This window comes from Brachyhypopomus gauderio, chromosome 19, assembly GCF_052324685.1.
Source record: "Brachyhypopomus gauderio isolate BG-103 chromosome 19, BGAUD_0.2, whole genome shotgun sequence".
Lineage (NCBI taxonomy): Eukaryota > Metazoa > Chordata > Actinopteri > Gymnotiformes > Hypopomidae > Brachyhypopomus > Brachyhypopomus gauderio.
In genome coordinates, this window is record NC_135229.1 from 10,890,350 (window position 1) to 10,909,769 (window position 19,420).

The window sequence follows — 19,420 nt, forward strand, 5'->3', positions numbered from 1 at the left end:
CGCCGGTCGACGGTTCCCGCGCTGACTTGAACTTAATGGGGTTTTTTAGTTGTTGTTTTTTTTAAACAGCGTATTTAGTAATGGTGCTGGTGTCCTGCAGGATGGGCGTAGAACATGTCTGGAGTGTGTGTGTGGGTGTGTGTGTGGGTGTGTGGGTGTGTGATAGAGGTGTGTGTCGTGAGATCTGCTGTTTCCCAGGTCCCTCAGGACTGCGGGCTTTGCTTTAGAGAGGCACACACACTTTTTGATGGTTTGGAGACTTTGTTTAGAAGTCGATTTTGTGTGAGTGTCAGAGAGAGACAGACACAGGAATCTACTAGAAATTGAAACTGGAGGCTTGTCACTAGTGTGTTCTGCCATTGGAGAGATGTGTGTTTAGCTGGGAGATTGAGTTTGGTGTTGGGGAGCTGGGTGTTTGTGTTTGGTGTTGCGGAGCTGGTGTTTGTGTTTGGTGTTGGGGAGCTGGTGTTTGGTGTTGGGGAACCGGTGTTTGTGTTTGGTGTTGGGGAGCTGGGTGTTTGTGTTTGGTGTTGGGAAGCTGGTGTTTGTGTTTGGTGTTGGGGAGCTGGTGTTTGTGTTTGGTGTTGAGGAGCTGGTGTTTGTGTTTGGTGTTGGGGAGCTGGGTGTTTGTGTTTGGTGTTGGGGAACTGGTGTTTGTGTTTGGTGTTGGGGAGCTGGGTGTTTGGTGTTGGGGAGCTGGTGTTTGTGTTTGGTGTTGGGGAGCTGGGAGATTGAGTTTGATGTTGGGAAGCTGGGTGTTTGTGTTTGGTGTTGGAGAACTGGTGTTTGTGTTTGGTGTTGGGGAACTGGTGTTGGTGTTTGGTGTTGGGGAACTGGTGTTTGTGTTTGGTGTTGGGGAGCTGGTGTTTGTGTTTGGTGTTGGGGAACTGGTGTTTGTGGTTGGTGTTGGGGAGCTGGGTGTTTGTGTTTGGTGTTGGGGAGCTGGTGTTTGTGTTTGGTGTTGGGGAGCTGGGAGTTTGTGTTTGGTGTTGGGGAGCTGGTGTTTGTGTTTGGTGTTGGGGAGCTGGGTGTTTGTGTTTGGTGTTGGGGAGCTGGTGTTTGTGTTTGGTGTTGGGGAGCTGGGAGTTTGTGTTTGTTGTTGGGGGGCTGGTGTTTGTGTTTGGTGTTGGGGAGCTGGGAGTTTGTGTTTGGTGTTGGGGAGCTGGGTGTTTGGTGTTGGGGAGCTGGTGTTTGTGTTTGGTGTTGGGGAGCTGGTGTTTGTGTGTGGGGTTGGGGAGCTGGGTGTTTGTGTTTGGTGTTGGGGAGCTGGTGTTTGTGTTTGGTGTTGGGGAGCTGGGTGTTTGTGTTTGTTGTTGGGGAGCTGGTGTTTGTGTTTGGTGTTGGGGAGCTGGGTGTTTGTGTGTGGTGTTGGGGAGCTGGTGTTTGTGTTTGGTGTTGGGGAGCTGGTGTTTGTGTTTGGTGTTGGGGAGCTGGGTGTTTGTGTTTGGTGTTGGGGAGCTGGTGTTTGTGTTTGGTGTTGGGGAGCTGGGTGTTTGGTGTTGGGGAGCTGGTGTTTGTGTTTGTTGTTGGGGAGCTGGTGTTTGTGTTTGGTGTTGGGGAGCTGGGAGTTTGTGTTTGTTGTTGGGGAGCTGGTGTTTGTGTTTGGTGTTGGGGAGCTGGGAGTTTGTGTTTGGTGTTGGGGAGCTGGGTGTTTGGTGTTGGGGAGCTGGTGTTTGTGTTTGGTGTTGGGGAGCTGGTGTTTGTGTGTGGGGTTGGGGAGCTGGGTGTTTGTGTTTGGTGTTGGGGAGCTGGTGTTTGTGTTTGGTGTTGGGGAGCTGGGTGTTTGTGTTTGTTGTTGGGGAGCTGGTGTTTGTGTTTGGTGTTGGGGAGCTGGGTGTTTGTGTGTGGTGTTGGGGAGCTGGTGTTTGTGTTTGGTGTTGGGGAGCTGGTGTTTGTGTTTGGTGTTGGGGAGCTGGGTGTTTGTGTTTGGTGTTGGGGAGCTGGGTGTTTGTGTGTGGTGTTGGGGAGCTGGTGTTTGTGTTTGGTGTTGGGGAGCTGGTGTTTGTGTGTGGTGTTGGGGAGCTGGTGTTTGTGTTTGGTGTTGGGGAGTTGGTGTTTAACCAGGTTGGGTGGGTAGAATAGTGGGTTGGATTTTAGGTGCATTGGGGGAATAAATGTTCCCCATCCCACATCCAGGAGATCATCAGCTATGTGTGTGTGTGTGTATGTGTGTGCGTGTGTGTTTGTGCGTGCGTGTGTGCGTGTGTGTGTGTGTGTGCGTGTGTGTGCGTGCGTGTGTGTGTGAAAGAACACGAGTCCTAATGTTTTGGATTTAATGATGCATTGAAATGCCATAAGGACAGTGTGTGTGTGTGTGTGTGTGTGTGTGTGTGTGTGTGTGTGTGTGTGTGTGTGTGTGTGTGTGTGTGTGTGTGTGTGTGTGTGTGTAGAGCTGTGCTGTGGTTCTGTCTGTCTGTGTGTGTGTGTGTGTGTGTGTGTGTGTGTGTGTGTGTGTGTGTGTGTGTGTAGAGCTGTGCTGTGGTTCTGTCTGTTACACACGAGTGCAGAACAGACAGGTGTGTGTGGGCTGGAAATGACATTTCTGAACAGCACCAGAACTGTCCTACTTACTTAGTGATACAAGTGTGATTCAACCACAGAATTCTCTCTCTATCTCTCTCTCTCTCTCTCTCTCTCTCTCTCTCTCTCCCTCTCTCTCTCTCTCTCCTGATTCCTGGCTCTTTCATGTTCGTAGGCAGCATTACTTGGCCGTCTCCATAGGCCATGTTCCACGGTCTCATCTCGGTCTCACGGCTGCAGTCATCCATGTCTCTATCCCTCGCTGTCCCCCGCGTGGGCGTCTTCACTAGGGGGACCCCAGTAGCTCCAGAGGACGCGTCCTGGGTCCTCTGAGGGGACGGTGGGTGCTCGGGTTGGGGTTAAACACAGCCTGCAGGGGGCGGTAGAGAGCAGCAAAGCCTTCGGAGACACTTCAGAGCTACAGGAGAGGAGGAGACGTGAGAGGGCTGAGAAAAGAGAAGTTGTGTAGGAAGAAGGGATGAGGGAAGAGAGGGGGAAGGAGGAGGAGCGGGTAGAGTGGGAGAGGAGGAGTGAGGACACGGAAGAGAAGTTGTGAGAGGGGGAGACATGGAGAGGATGACGAGGAAGGAATTCCTAGGGAGAAGAGGCTTGTTTAGAAAAAGATAGCAGTGAAGATAGAGAGAGATAGAGAGAAAAACAGATAGAGAGAGAGGGGGGGAATGGTGTATGAAAGATAGAGCACTCACTCTGATAACACCACGTCTCTAGAGGCCCCTCAATTAGTCTGGTATCCAGGCAACCACCAGCGCCCAGTACCATGTTCCAGTCCAGGGAGCGACTGGTGCCGGCCTGTCCCTGCCACTGTACACACACACACACACACACTCACATACACACACACACACACACACACACACACACTCCTCTCAACTCTATTTCCCCCCATAGCTACTGAGGAGGGGCTAGTAACAGAAGGACTCATCCTGAAAAAATTCCTTACAGACACCCCCCCCCTCTCTCACCCTCTCTCTCTCCCTCCCTTACTCTGTCTCTCCCTCATTCTCTCTCTCTTTCTCTCCCTTCCTCTGTCTCTCTCTCACCCTCTCTCTCTCCCTCCCTTACTCTGTCTCTCCCTCACTCTCTCTCTCACTCTCTCTCTCTCTCTCCCTTCCTCTCTCTCTCACCCTCTCTCTCCCCCCCTCCCCCTCGCTCTCTCCCTCCCTTCCTCTGTTTCTCTCTATCTCTCTCTTTCTCTCTCTATCTCTCTCTCACTCTCTCTCTCTGTCTCACTTACCCTGAAACAGAAAATAATAATTATCCCCTCAGCCTTAATTATTTATTCAAACATAGTCCTAGATAAGCTTCCTCTGCATCTCCAGCTGTGTGTGTGTGTGTGTGTGTGTGTGTGTGTGTGTGTGTGTGTGTGTGTGTGTGTGTGTGTGTGTGTGTGTGTGTGTGAACTCATGCGTGCATGTGTACGTGTGTGTGTGTGTGTGTGTGTGTGTGTGTGTGTGTGTGAGCCCACATGAGCCGGATGGATTACATGGCATGTAGCACCGTGTTTCATCTGTCCTCCAGTAACACAGGAGGCAGGAGAGATTTATTACCCCAGCTCTGATGCCCCACCCCAGCTCTGATGCCCCACCACAGCTCTGATGCCCCACCCCAGATCTGATGCCCCACCCCAGGTCTGATGCCCCACCCCAGCTCTGATGCCCCACCCCAGCTCTGATGCCCCACCACAGCTCTGATGCCTCACACCAGCTCTGATGCCCCACCCCAGCTCTGATGCCCCACCCCAGGTCTGATGCCCCACCCCAGCTCTGATGCCCCACCCCAGGTCTGATGCCCCACCACAGGTCGTGGAAGCAGAGACCCCCTGCTGAAAGCGCCAGAGAAGGGCCTGTGATCGATTAACATTACCTTCCCTCTGGCTGCAGGGCGTGACTCTGTGTGTGTGTGTGTGTGTGTGTGTGTGTGTGTGTGTGTGTGTGTGTGTGTGTGTGTGTTGCCATGGTAGCTGAAATCCTTGCCTCCTGGATGAAAATAAGAGCACATCCCTAAAGCTTTTTACTTGAAGACATGACCCCAGACATAACCGTGTGTGTGTGTGTGTGTGTGTGTGTGTGTGTGTGTGTGTGTGTGTGTGCGTGTGTGTCTGTGAATATGAGAGTGTGTGTGAGTATGAGAATATGTGTGTGTGTGTGTGTGTGTGTGTGTGTGTGTGTGAGTATGGGCTGTGTGTCTCATACAGGATGCTCCACCTGTGGGCTGCAGACCCACACCGCCTCCCTGCTCCGCCTTTGTGTATTTTTGTAGTTCTCCACCTGTGTCTCACTATTTCTCTGTTTGTCTCTCTGTCTCACACTTTCTTTCAAGGCTATAGATGTGTGTTTGAGTCTTGGAAGATATAATAAATGTGTGTGTGTGTGTGTGTGTGTGTGTGTTTGTGTGTTGTGTGTCATGTCTTTAACCTTTTTCCTTTGTTCTCTCATCTCTTTTCTCATCTCTCATCTCATTTTTTACTGTCTGTTGTGTTTCTTTCTATCCGAGATATCTGTGTGTGTGTGTGTGTGTGTGTGTGTGTGTGTGTGTGTGTGTGTGTGTGTGTGTGTGTGTGTGTGTGTGTGTGTGTGTGTGTGTGTGTGTAAGACCTTTATTTGCTCACCACCCAGTCCCCCTCCCCCTCAAGGTCAGGTCAGTGTGTGTGTGTGTGTGTGTGTGTGTGTGTGTGTGTGTGTGTGTGTGTGTGTGTGTGTGCATGCCTGTTCATTCATGTGAATAGAATTATTAACGATCTCTTTGTTTGCTTTCTGTAGGAGATGTTTCAGTAATCGTGGCAGGTTCATGTGTGGGTGTGTGTGTGAGGTCGTTGGTGCCAGGTGTGTTTGGACCCCTGCTGTGTTGGGTCTCAGCTGTCACGCTTGGCTCAGGGTTTGTGAAGCCAGTCATGGCGTTTGTTGGCGGGAGAGTGAGTGTGTGAAAAGGCCTCGTGCCAGTCGCTCTGTGTGTGGAAATACAGACATACATCATCATAGCGGCTCTCCTACCACACCCCACTGTCTTATTAATACAGCAAGCACGTGTGTGTGTGTGTGTGTGTGTGTGTGTGTGTGTGTGTGTGTGTGTGTGTGTGTGTGTGTGTGTGTGTGTGTGTGTGTGTGTGTGTGAGAGAGAGAGAGAGAGAGAGAGAGAGCTGTCAGTGCTCAATTCATAAACACACACACACACACACACACATGCTAACACACACACACACACGCACATGCTCACACACACACATGCTAACACACACACACATGCTAAAACACACACGCATGCGCACACACACACACACACGCATGCTAACACACACACACATGCACACATACTAACACACATGCTAACACACACACACACACACACACACACACACACACACACACACACACACACACACACATGCTAACACCCACTCACTCAGTTTAGTTTGAACAGGGCACTGAGGGGCTAGTGGATCCAGATTAGCTCTAGAGAGTTGACTATATAAGGAAATATGAGGTAAGGAAGTTAAGACAAAGGAGAAATAGTGAGTGAGAATGAGAGAGGGAGGGGGAGAGAGAGGGAGGGAGGGAGGGAGGGAGGGGTGGGGTGCTTCTTTGCATGTGTGTTGTTCTGTTCTCACACCCTGATGTGGACAGATGCCCCTCACAGCTTGTCTGGAAAGAGTCAGCTCAACTCTATGTCTCTCTCTCTCTCTCTCTCTCTCTCTCTCTCTCTCTCTTTCTCTCTCTCCCTCTCTCTCTCTTTCTCTCTCTCCCTCTCTCTGGGTAGATTGGACTGTACTGGAATTGATGATCTCATCTGCCATGTTTCAGCGTTTATATAGTTATAAGACTATAAGACTTGTTTGGTCTTATTAGTGTTTGTATCATTGAACCAGATTGAGGTGTTTGTGAATTTGAATTTAGAATTTGATATGGACTTCAGTGTGCGAGTCAAAGTTGTGTAGCTCTACAAAACACACACTTAATGGGCTTAAAAGCGAGGGTCTGAAAACAGGGAATGGAATTTGGGAGCATAAAAACACACACACACACACAAAAACACATATATGCCAGACTGATAGACGTTAGACTGAAGCTGTCCTGCTGTCTCCTTCTCTCTCCCTCACACACACACACACACACACACACACACACATGCAGGACCCAACAACTCTGGGCTGAACATGCTGCTCTTGTGTGGGACAGCCGGGCTGAACGCAAGGCGAGATCTCCGAGGGTAACAGAACCCCGCCCCCAACCTCCCCAGCCCCGCCCCCGGGCCTACTGACAGACAGCCATTGTGTGGAGTGAGGGAGCAAAAAACGAGAGAGAGGGATAGACATATCAGAACAGACTTTTCTTCAGGCTTCGTTTTCATGGAAACGGCCCTGCGTTGTTTTACTGAAGCATTTCCACGGCGCCCTGTTCTCCATGGCAACGTTCCTACACGCCAAGCAGTTCAACCATGATGATTTCCCATAATCCCCTCCTTCTCCGCACCTGGAATGTGGCAGCGCGGACACTGAACAGAGACGCAGGACGTGGGGACAGCGTCCCTGACCATCAGCGTCGGACCTCTGAGCTCCCCAACACCACACTGACGTTTCTAAACCTCGGACAAAAAGCAAGACATCCATAATACTAGTGTTAAAGAATGGGGGGGGGGGGGGTTTACCTGCAGGGGCAAACATGGGGGGGGGGGGTACCTGCAGGGGGCAAACGTGTGGGGGGGGTACCTGCAGGGGGCAAACGTGTGAGGGGGGTACCTGCAGGGGCAAACGTGTGGTCTTGTTAGAATGTGGGGTCAGATGAGGTGAGAAGTTCTCAGGAGACAGAGGTGTCTCAGCTCAGAGTGGACTTGAATGGGGTGTTGATTTATCACAGTGAGAGAGAGAGAGAGAGAGAGAGAGAGAGTGAGGGAGAGACAGTAAGGGAGGGAGAGAGAGAGGGTGAGAGAGAGACAGAGGAAGGGATTCTTCTGGCTTGTTTACGGTATTTGTTTTAGCCCCAGATTTACAGCTGTCATTCAGGAGGGGTGTGTGTGTGTGAGAGAGAGAGAGAGAGAGAGAGAGAGAGATTGGGTTCTCCATCAGGTTTATCCAACATGGAGTCTGTATGTGCTGAGTAACAACCTGTCTCTCTCTCAGGAAAGAGAGAGAGAGAGAGAGAGACGGCTGTCTCTCAGGATATGGTCACACCCCAGTCCTCCCACACCTGCTGTCCTGGGAACTCCACACTGTGCTTGGGTGGTTATGGTTACGGAGCAAAACAAACAGTGCTGCCCCCTGCTGGAGACAGGAGGAATAGCAGTTTGTGATTGGCTCTTTTTACAGAGGTTTATCATTAAGGTTTCACAGTGTCACTTCAGTGTTCTGGCCTGGAGGAGGAGGCGAGTGTGTGTGTGTGTGTGTGTGTGTGTGTGTGTGTGTGTGTGTGTGGGGGGGGGGGGTTGTGATCAGCAGTAGAGACGGGGGAGGGAGATGTATTTTTCCACCAAATTACTTCACCATCTTCACTTCCACGCACAAGCATACCTGACCACACTGTCCTCACCTGGAACACACACACACACACACACACACACACACACACACACACACAGGCTGATGCTGCATACCTCCGTCATCCTCAGATCTTGAATCAACTGGATCCTAGATCTGGGCCCAACAGCACCAACGCCTCTGCTGCCATGACGTGATTTATCTGCCGCTGTTTGAATAATGTGTTTAAAGTGTCTGCTTAGGGAAAGAAAAGAAAACTCTCCATTTCCCTCTCTCTCTCTCTCTCTCTCTCTCCCTCTGTCTCTCTCTTCCTCCTCCTCCTCATCATATCTGTTACTGGGCAATATGGCACCAATCAATACACACTTTACATTATACTTTATCTCTGACAAAATATCTGTGTGTGTGTGTGTGTGTGTGTGTGTGTGTGTGTGTGTGTGTGTGTGTGTGTGTGTGTGTGTGGGGGATGGAATGAGGACCCTCTCTGTCATGGCCTATGAGACTCCATGTGTGTTCGCTTTTCTGCTCTGTATAGGCAGGAGAACAGTTGAACAGGACTCTTGTAACTCAGCAGACAGTCCGTGGAGGCTCTGATTTGACATGCTTGTCTACTTCCTCCTATCTTAAATACTTTTATTGTTGTAATTGCTGTCGTTTTTTCCTGAAATATGTTAAGAATGGAGTTATCTCCCTCCATTTTATGAGCCCCTGTCGCCCTCTAGCGGTCATGTGAGGTGTGTACAGTCTTCTTGCTGAAAGGTCTCTCTGTCTGTTCTCTCCAGGCCCAGAAGAATGAACGAGAATCCATCAGACAGAAGCTTGCACTGGGAAGCTTCTTCGATGATGGTCCAGGCATCTATACCAGCAGCAGTAAGAGTGGCAAACCCAGCCTGTCCTCACGGTCAGTGCACGTGTGTGTGAATATTGAGAAGATGGGTGGTGTGTGAGATGAGGGGTGTGTGAGGGGAGGGGGGGGGGGGGGTGGTATACTAATAATGTAATACTAATAATGACTGTAATACTATGGGAATGTTTTTGGTCATGAATTTGTCCCTCATAGACAGGACAGTACATGAGAAGACGTGAGATTACTGTTGATTTCATTATCAGCAGGACCACCATATTCAAGGCAGTGAAATTGCGTAGGGTCTCACATGCGTGCTTGTTTACAGTCTGACCACAACAAGCAGCGTTTCGTGTAAGTGACACACAACTGCGCAGCGGGGACTTCGGCTGTAGCAGCCGTACAGCCTCATGGGGGCTTTTGAGTGACTTTCTCCTCAGTGGTTTAAATTTTGTCACAGTCCTGATTCGACTGGGTGACATCACACAAAACACGGAAAAAAGAGAGAAGAGACCTATGCTAAAGTAATTCACCCACGTGTGTGTGTGTGTCTGTGTGTGTGTGTGTCTGTGTTCTTTCTAAGAACAAAGTGAAGGACCCACACACCCACCCCCCCACTGTCTGTAGAGCACACAAACACTTCCCAAAACGGAAGCTTCTCTCTCGCACATATATATATACACACACACACACACACATATGCACACACTGGTCATCTCTCTGAGAAGGAAACCACAGAGGTAATCAGAGTGATCACATGATATCAAGATCGGCACAGTCACACACCACGTCGTAGGCAGAGGTCAGCGTTAGCTAAGCTTCCACATCCCGGCAGCTGCCCCCTTCTCTCTGAATCATGTCTTTTAGACCAAGGTGCCATCTTCCCGTAGTGCTAGTGGCTTACTGCTCGGCCACATCCGCTTCCTCCTACACGTGTATGGGTGTGAGAACAACCCCCACTTCCTGTCTGGGCAGGAAATGCTAAATGAGAATCACACTGTGTGAATAGTGTTCTAGCAGGAGGGTGTCCCGCTGCCCGTCACCAATCTAAGGTGTGATTAACCACAAATGTATGTGTGTGTGTGTGTGTGTGTGTGTGTGTGGTTGACTCACAGACTACAGAGTGGCATGAACCTACAGATATGCTTTGTGAATGACAGTGGGAGTGACAAAGACAGCGATGCAGATGACAGCAAGACAGAGACCAGCCTGGACACACCTCTGTCCCCTATGGTACACACACACACATATATACACACACACATAAATATAATATATCAGTAACGCTTATTGGGTCGGTTGTGGTTCGGTACACGTCTCCTCTGAATGAGTTAGTGTCCAGGTGTGTTTACATGAATGAATGAGTTGTGTGCCTCAAACAGGAAGGTAGATCACAGAGAAATGACCCGGGTGAAAACACCCCTCCGTTGTGGTTTCAGACCCAAAGGATTCCCAGCAGGCCATCGCCTGATCTTATCGTAACGGCCGTCACGGTCGGCTCCCGTGTTTGTACTTTGTTACTGAGCGTTTGCTCGTGCTCAGTCATCTCAGCCCCCCCCGCCACTTTCGTTGACCCGCTTTCTGAATTACACCGCGGTAGTTCAGGAACCTGCGGTCCTACAAAAATCCTGAGGTCACACACTTGCTGTCAGAGTTTTACACACTGACAGGGTGATTGGGTGTTTGTCCTGTCACAGGACAACTTTAACTTCACAACACGTTGTCACAAAGCAGCTTTACAATCGTATGGGTCCAGATCCCTAATGAGCAAGCCAGAGGCGACAGTGGCGAGGAAAATCTCTCAAAGACTCAAAAGTGAACCCATCCTCTATTGGGTGGCCCGTTAGCAGAAGTCCGTATTTGTGGTCCAAATGTAGTTCTATAGTTATAGTTGTGCTTCTAGTTCCCAGGCCAAGTAGTCACAGTCCCTTCAATGCAGGTGGTGAGCCTCAGGTAGGAGCTAGCATCAGTACATCCACCGGCAAGCCAGACCATCTCCTAGAAGCTAGGTGCCTGTAGTAGGGTGACCATGGTAATTAACCCCTAATACACAAGGTACCAGTTTGCCATGACACCAATCCTTGTCATGTCATTATTCACCATCAGTGATGTCAGCCACACGTTACTTAGTAACGCATTACTCTAATCTTACCACTTTTTTCAGTAATGAGTAATATAATGCGCTACTATTTCCAGTCCAGTAATCAGATTAAATTTACTTATCCAAATAACTGTGCATTACTATTTTTATTTTCCTTAATAAAAATATATATTTTTGCTTTCTTCTTGGCTCAGTTTTTCTTCTGCGTCTGACCGTAGCGCTCGACTGCGCACGCTGCGCGCGAACCTGTGAGCGCGTTCACATCATTCTGTGCAGTGTCCTCCCGTAACGATATGTGGTAGTATAAAGAAACACCCATCAAAAACAGGGGAAGGAACATTTACCTGACCAATTTTAAAGTTGCATTGAGTTTTAGGTTTGAAAAGTGCTGGAATTTCGGCTAACGTAGCCTACTTTAAAATGCTTGAAATTGTAATTGTATTTCGTTTCACAACAAATAGCTGTCTGACTGAATAGTTCACATGTATTACATTTACAAATACATTTACAAATAATACCGCGCAGCAACACAAACATAATGTCAGGAGATACATTATTTAAATGTCAGGAGATACATTGTTACTGTTAAAAATGCACCAATAAAGTGAGTAATGGAAAAACTTATTTTGCTGCTGAATGTAACTACTAAAGTAACTTGTAATCTAACGTAGTTACTTTTAAAATAAAGTAATATGTAACGTAGTTAAGTTACTTTTTGAAGGAGTAATCAGTAATCAGTCATCTGATTACTTTTTCAAGGTAACTTATCCATCACTGTTCACCATCACGTTAACACTATGGAGCTTTTCCCAGTAAACACACACAGGTGGGGGCGCGTGTGTGCACCTCAGCTGATCTCAGGTCAGTCAGGCCTGACGGGGGCGGCAGCAGTTACGTTTCATAGGTTCAGGTTCAGGGGGAGAGGGGGCAATAGAAGAGGTAAGGGGGCAATAGAAGAGGTAAGGGGGCAGTAGAAGAGGTAAGGAGGCAATAGAAGAGGTAAGGGGGCAATAGAAGAGGAAAGGAGGCAATAGAAGAGGTAAGGGGGCAGTAGAAGAGGTAAGGGGGCAGTAGAAGAGGTAAGGGGGCAATAGAAGAGGTAAGGGGGCAGTAGAAGAGGTAAGGGGGCAGTAGAAGAGGTAAGGGGGCAATAGAAGAGGTAAGGGGGCAATAGAAGAGGTAAGGGGGCAGTAGAAGAGGTAAGGAGGCAATAGAAGAGGTAAGGGGGCAATAGAAGAGGAAAGGAGGCAATAGAAGAGGTAAGGGGGCAGTAGAAGAGGTAAGGGGGCAATAGAAGAGGTAAGGGGGCAGTAGAAGAGGTAAGGGGGCAATAGAAGAGGTAAGGGGGCAATAGAAGAGGTAAGGGGGCAGTAGAAGAGCTTTTTGTCTCATCCTGTCTTCTGTCCTTGTACCCGACCTGCTGCAGAGCAAGCAGAGCTCCTCGTACTCGGACCGGGACACGACAGAGGAGGACTCGGAGTCTCTGGAGGACATGGACTTCCTCAGCAGGCAGAAGAAGCTCCAGGCGGAGGCCAAGCTGGCGCTGGCGATGGCCAAGCCCATGGCCAAGATGCAGGTGGAGGTGGAGAAACAGAACCGCAAGAAGTCACCCGTGGCAGATCTGGTGAGTGTGTGTGTGTGTGTGTGTGTGTGTGTGTGTGTGTGTGTGTGTGTGTGTGTGTGTGTGTGTGTGTGTGTGTGTGATATTTATACAGCACTTTCACAAGACCCAAGGTTCCATTCTTGTAGGTAAATGAAAATTGGCAAGTATAGAAAACAAGTAAACAAATGAATAAACAAGCATTTGAAGAAAATAAAGTCGATTTGTAGTGAGACTGGAGAGGGAGTTCAGAAGGGAGTTTGGTTGGTTTCACCCCACGTTACCTCTGGTCACTCCTGGCCACCCCATGTTAGCTCTGGTCACTCCTGGCCACCCCGCGTTAGCTCTGGTCACTCCTGGCCACCCCACGTTAGCTCTGGTCACTCCTGGCCACCCCACGTTAGCTCTGGTCACTCCTGGCCACCCCGCGTTAGCTCTGGTCACTCCTGGCCACCCCGCGTTAGCTCTGGTCACTCCTGGCCACCCCACGTTAGCTCTGGTCACTCCTGGCCACCCCACGTTAGCTCTGGTCACTCCTGGCCACCCCGTCTTCATTTAGCACTGTGTCTGACTTCTCTCCCTTGGAAATATTCTCCCCTGACCCCTTTATTTTACCCAGAATGCATTGCCACAGGCCACCTGGGTGGAGCACTTATTTAGCACACAGAAAAGCAGCGCTGTGGGGAATTTATGACCCACAGTGTACTGGGTGACACCTTTGGTTTCGGAGTCCTGGCCATCTGTTGGAAGCGATAGGACTGAGATCTCAGACGTTCTCACAAACCGAGCGGCTGAATTGAGCCGTTCTGCTGATATGCCCCCTTTATGCCTAAATGTCCTGTTTTGGCTGGGTTTGGGAGGGGGGGTTGTTTTTAGTTTTGTTCATTTTTGTTGTGTTTTTCTCCGAGTTTGTTCAAACGTTACACCAGGCCAGTTCAGGACGTTGCTCAGAAAGGCCGAAATGGACAAGAGGAGCTTCAGGCTGAGAAAAAGTGTCTCTGCTTCACAGCTTCATGGTCCAGACCTCCATTACATCAGCATTCCATTAAAACTACACTCACCTCATTTGACAGAATGTCACCCAGGGAATTTTACATATTCGACATCTTAGTCATCTCTCGGGTGTACGACGCTTTCCCTTAAAGACGCTTAAAGCTTTCTTCACATAAACACGTATGATGTAAGCGATGAGTGATCATCTCTCTGCCCGATGACAGGAAACTCCATGCTATAGTCATCCGGCTCTCGCAGGAACACCTCACTCTCACCACCAGTTGGTGTGCCAGTCTCTGAAAGATTGTTTCATTTCACGTTTGCCACTTCCGTCACAATTTGAGGCCCGAGCGCTCACGCCCCGTTCGAGAGGAAACGTGACACGCATGGCACGTTAGCAGGATGCAGCTGGTGACGCCGTGGCAACGGTGCTGACCGCGTAGCCAATGGGCTGAAACGATGAGGAACTAGATGAGTTCTGGCGCTCCCCTATAGACGCAGAGCCACAGAGGTGGTCCAGTGTCGCTCGTTTATAGAGAAGGAAACGAAAGAGAGGGGGACAGTGGGAAAAGAAGGAGGAGGAGGAGAGATAGAGAGAGAGGAAAAGAGAGTGGGTGAGGCAGGAAGAGAGGAGGAGAGATAGAGAGAGAGGAAAAGAGAGTGGGTGAGGGAGGGTATTCACAGCATTGTGGGAAGGGAGTGATTGGTCAACGGGGAGGGGGCAGTGGTGTTCCTTTCCCTGAGTAACAACACCTCAGAGAGGGAGAGAGAGAGAGTGGGAGAGCGAGGGAGAGAGGGGGAAAGAGAAAGAGAGGGAGAGCCAGAGAGGGAGAAAGAGGTAGAGGTAGAGGGAGAGAGAGGGGAAAGTAGCTGAGAGAGTCTGGCTGACACCTTGCGGTGTTGATGCTGTGATCTCCAGCCACTGAGCTGTTCGTGATACCACCAAACACGCAGGGCTGCAGTGGGAAAGTGGACTGAAGCTTAGAAACTCAAAAGCCCCAAGAGGGTTAGATGAGACACGAGCCAGCAGTATCATGCAGACTGTGGTTAAACCAAAACTGGCATTTGGGTATGAAACTTCCCTAAAATTAACAAATACACATACATATCTGCATATCAGACTTAGGGAATTGTGATTTTTGTCATCCACTTGACAGTCTTGATGTAATTTCGCAACAGAAATAAAATGGTGATCTGTAGCATGACACTGTCCTCTCTCAGGTGGGTGTGGTGAGCGGGTGGGTGTGGTGAGTGGGTGGTGTGGATGGGGTCTCTAGGTATGCAATCCCTGGACAATGTGAGCAGCAGTTTCAAAGTCCGTCTGGTAATTTAGACGAAGCGAATGTGTTTATGTAGCACATTTCATACACACTGACTGTTCTATCTGATTACAGATTATAATCAGTGTTTAGTGGTGTGTCGCACTAATATGCAGAACTTAGCGGGCTAACAGGAGTGGTGGTGTAATTAGAGAAGCTTTAGGAGCTGGAGAGGCAGATATACAAACATGGATCACGGTGTCAGTGCGAACTGGATCGTTTAGCCAAGATCGGTTCTGCCGCATGAGTTTATGGTGTGTGTGTGTATGTGTGTGTGTGTGTGTGTGTGTGTGTTACTGTATATTCTTTGTATAACACCATATATTGGTGGTTTCTGAGAAATGCTGGTAGATTCTGTAGTCAGATGTCTCCATATCCAGGGCAGGTATGGGTCCTTATCTAATCTAGTCTGTCAGTAGTGCGCATTGTTATCTATGTTTTCATATCATAATCTGTAACCATAAGGTAACGCTATGACGAATCAAAATCTGTAACCACTTTCAGCAAGACTGTGTAAATTATCACTAATGATCACTCTGTATGATGGCAGGTGATACGAAGTCTTTAAGGTAGTAAGAGTATTTAGGTATTTAAGGTAATAAGAGTCTTTATGTCTAAGTCTTTAAGGTAGTAAGAGTATTTAGGTATTTAAGGTAATAAGAGTCTTTATGTCTAAGTCTTTAAGGTAGTAAGAGTATTTAGGTATTTAAGGTAATAAGAGTCTTTATGTCTAAGTCTTTAAGGTAGTAAGAGTGTTTAGGTATTTAAGGTAATAAGAATCTTTATGTCTAAGTCTTTAAGGTAGTAAGAGTATTTAGGTATTTAAGGTAATAAGAGTCTTTATGTCTAAGTCTTTAAGGTAGTAAGAGTATTTAGGTATTTAAGGTAATAAGAGTCTTTATGTCTAAGTCTTTAAGGTAGTAAGAGTGTTTAGGTATTTAAGGTAATAAGAATCTTTATGTCTAAGTCTTTAAGGTAGTAAGAGTATTTAGGTCTTTAAGGCTGTAAAAGTCTTTATGTCTTTAAGGTGGTAAGAGTTAGCTAGTAAGTCTAGCTAGTGAGTCTAGCTAGTGTGTTGGGGAGGCATCATAAATCATGGGTCTAAAGTAAGCAAATGAAGTGCATGAAACCAGCCTGTCGGTACCTCAGAATTCACTGCTGGATGGTGGAAAACCCACTCAGGTTCTGGAGAACAAGGTTCAGTTCACAACAGTGACTCATCAGCACCTAAAACTGTGAAAGACCTGCGGCCCAGTCCCAGGAGAGGAGACGTGTGGACGAGCGTGGTGTGAATGATGTGAAAGGGGACGCTTCATGCCAACAGCATGTGGGCTGGTTACCGTAAAACGGTTCTCCTTACTCTAACAGTGCTGTGTTCTGATGCAATTCGTTCTTGCCATGACCTCAGACTGAATTGACGTTACATCAGAGTGATTTGACATGAAATTAGGTGTCATTTTTTCTGAACAATTTCTAATATTCCAATTTCCCTTTGGGGATTAATAAAGTGTTATTTTAAAGTTTACAAAATGTGTTCTTTGTGCTGTGTGTGTGTGTGTGTGTGTGTGTGTGTGTGTGTGTGTGTGTGTGTGTGTGTGTGTGTGTGTGTGTGTGTGTGTGTGTGTGTGTGTGTGTAGCTTCCCCACATGCCCCACATTAGTGAATGTCTGATGAAGAGGAACCTGAAGCCCACAGACCTGCGAGACATGACCCTAGGTCAACTCCAGGTCATCGTCAATGACCTCCACTCCCAGATCGAGAGTAAGTCACTTCCGGCGTCCTGTGGGCCGAAAAAAAGAAAAAAAACCCACTTCTGTTTGAAACCAATGTAGACCACTAGTATCACTAGTACAATCAAGCAGTATCACTTCAAAAATATTTACACTGTCTACATTACATACACTGCATTACTTATTTTCAATATTTATTTTACATTTACTGTAAATTTACTTTACATTTAATTTACATTAGTTAAGTGGTGCTATTTCCAGCTATTTTAAATTTGGATAATTTGATGTTTCTTTTCATTGTAATTCATGTAGTTTTTAGAAAATGAATATTTTTAAAATAAATTAGAAAATATTTTAGAAAAGAACCCACATCTGGGGTTATATAATTAAACCTTAAGTAAGGTTTAGAAATCTCTCATAAACTTACTGTGAACATTATATGTTTTACAAAAAGATAACTAAAATGTTGTGGTCACCTGTGCTGTGAAGTAAATGATTACTGGATGGTGTTGCATATCCTGGGTGACGGGGGCGGGGTCTCTGAATTAAATGATTACTGGGTGGTGTTGCGTATCCTGGGTGACGGAGGCAGGGTCTCTGAAGTAAATGATTACTGGGTGGTGTTGCGTATCCTGGGTGACGGGGGCGGGGTCTCTGAATTAAATGATTACTGGGTGGTGTTGCGTATCCTGGGTGACGGGGGCAGGGTCTCTGAAGTAAATGATTACTGGGTGGTGTTGCGTATCCTGGGTGACGGGGGCGGGGTCTCTGCTGTGAGTAGGTCTGAACGAGGAACTGGTACAGCTGCTCCTGATCAGAGACGAACTCCACATGGAGCAGGACGCCATGCTGGTGGACATCGAGGACCTGACCAGGTGAGACACGCCACACCTGATCCAGAGTCAGCGCCTACACCAGGCACAACCCAGAAGTCTGTGCGTTCTGTGTTGTGTCACAGCACGGAGATGCAGACCATGGCGTAGTACGGTGTCGTATGGCTTGCTCTGTCTTCCAGCATCTTACGGTGTGTGTGTGTGTGTGTGTGTGTGTGTGTGTGTGTGTGTGTGTGTGTGTGTGTGTGTGTGTGTGTGTGTGTGTGTGTGTGTGTGTGTGTGTGTGTGTGTGTGTGTGTGTGTATCCGTCCATCCGCAGACATGCTGAAAGCCAACAGAAACACATGGCTGAGAAGACACTTTCCAAATAGGCCCCACAACCCCACCCACACGTACCCTCACCCCTCCATCAAGGCGTCAGTACAGAAGAACCACTTTCCTTTTGCTTCTGTGGTTGTACACATCCACACGACGGAGCACTTCCTGACGGATCTCTTCCTGACGGATCTCTTCCTGACGGATCTCTTCCTGACAGGCAAAAAAAAATTGTGAGTCTTGGATACTACAGTTTCCTGGCTTCCTGTGCAGTGATTGGCTTCTTAATAGTTTTTATTTTTAACTTTTTACATTTGCCAGTAAATTATAACTGTCAAAATACAAAAAAAAATGGCAGAAATAATATAGTGAGAAATTAGTAGAAAGTCAGATTTAAAAGCTAAAAAACGTACAAAGAAAATAACTGCTGAACATTTTAAGTTGAACAGTATTTTAAAAGTTGGACTTTTTTTATTCTGCACTAATGGTAGTTTTCAACTGAAACTATGATTTGAAGGTGCTACAGGTATAATGGACGAGCTCCAGTCTCCTGCTCGCACCACTTGGTCATGTGTTCACTCTAATCGGTATTCAACATTTTGTGAATGTTGATTCTCTGACACGAGTCATTTTAAATGTGTGTTAATATCATTTTCATCTTATTGTATTCAGATTCTTTATTTGAGGGAAAAAATGTTTATGTACAAATATGTAAAATAAAAAAAAATAAAAACTTTGTTTCATATACTGTGGACTATTGTGTCATTTTGTGGTGTGAAACCTATTTTTAAATCTGTCATTCAGTTTGTTGTATTTCTGAAGTTGCAATGTGGTGCCTTTCAAATAGATTTGGATTTAGTGATTTGTGTATTTAACAGTACTAATGTGGACACGAATGTTTCAGTTCAATTCTATGCATTGTGGTTTATCATTTTGTAAATCTCTACATAAGAATAATGTAGTCTCACTCCTTTAGCCCTTCACCTTCAACCTTTCACTTTTAATCCTTGACCTTTTGCGCTTCACTACAGCCCACGAGCACCCGTGGGCTGACCTTCAGAAGAGCTTTCCTGGGATGGTCCCCAACCTCTTACACTCGTTTTTTAGATGGCGGGACTTCGTGGTCTCCTTTATCTTGTGTAAAGCATCTCTTCATTGGGAATTAAATGGAAAGTTTACTTGATCAGTCCAAAATGTTCCACTTGTTGTCTTGCTGACTACCATGTTGTTTTTCATGTGTGCTCGTCATCAGCCAACACTGTAAGAGTTTTCACTATGGGACCAGGCATGTGAGAGATTGTCTCATTTCTTTCAATCTTAGCAACAGTAGTAATGGACAGTACCATATGTAGCTATCTTAAAGAACATCTCGTAGAGGAGGTGGTGCGCTTCCGACTGGACTGGATTGGGTTTTCCACACTTTTCCAAACCTCACATCATTCCCATCATCGTCTATCATTGCCGGTGAATCAGAAAACCAGTACCGCTTGTCCATTTCTGATCATGAACAGAGGTAACTCGGCTCACGATGTCATCCTGAAAAGACTCTGTGCACTCTCCCTAGACCCCGTGCACTCTTCCTAGACCCAGTACACTCTCCCTAGACTCAGTGCACTCTCCCTAGACCCTATGCACTCTCCCTAGCTGCTTGGTGCTGTGTGCGCCGGAGTCCAGTGG

At 47.5% G+C, this 19,420-nt stretch overlaps 1 protein-coding gene across 1 annotated transcript in view; it reads left to right on the forward strand.

Moving 5' to 3' along the window:
* The window catches only part of schip1 (schwannomin interacting protein 1), a 38,011-nt gene extending 19,531 nt beyond the window's left edge, over positions 1 to 18,480 (forward strand). Inside the window, 6 exon segments of the mRNA XM_076981537.1 lie at positions 8,791 to 8,909; positions 9,968 to 10,085; positions 12,380 to 12,577; positions 16,503 to 16,626; positions 17,377 to 17,470; positions 17,748 to 18,480. Coding sequence (XP_076837652.1) covers positions 8,791 to 8,909; positions 9,968 to 10,085; positions 12,380 to 12,577; positions 16,503 to 16,626; positions 17,377 to 17,470; positions 17,748 to 17,799 — 705 coding nt within the window. The 3' untranslated portion in view covers positions 17,800 to 18,480.
* Positions 18,481 to 19,420: the final 940 nt, after the last annotated feature.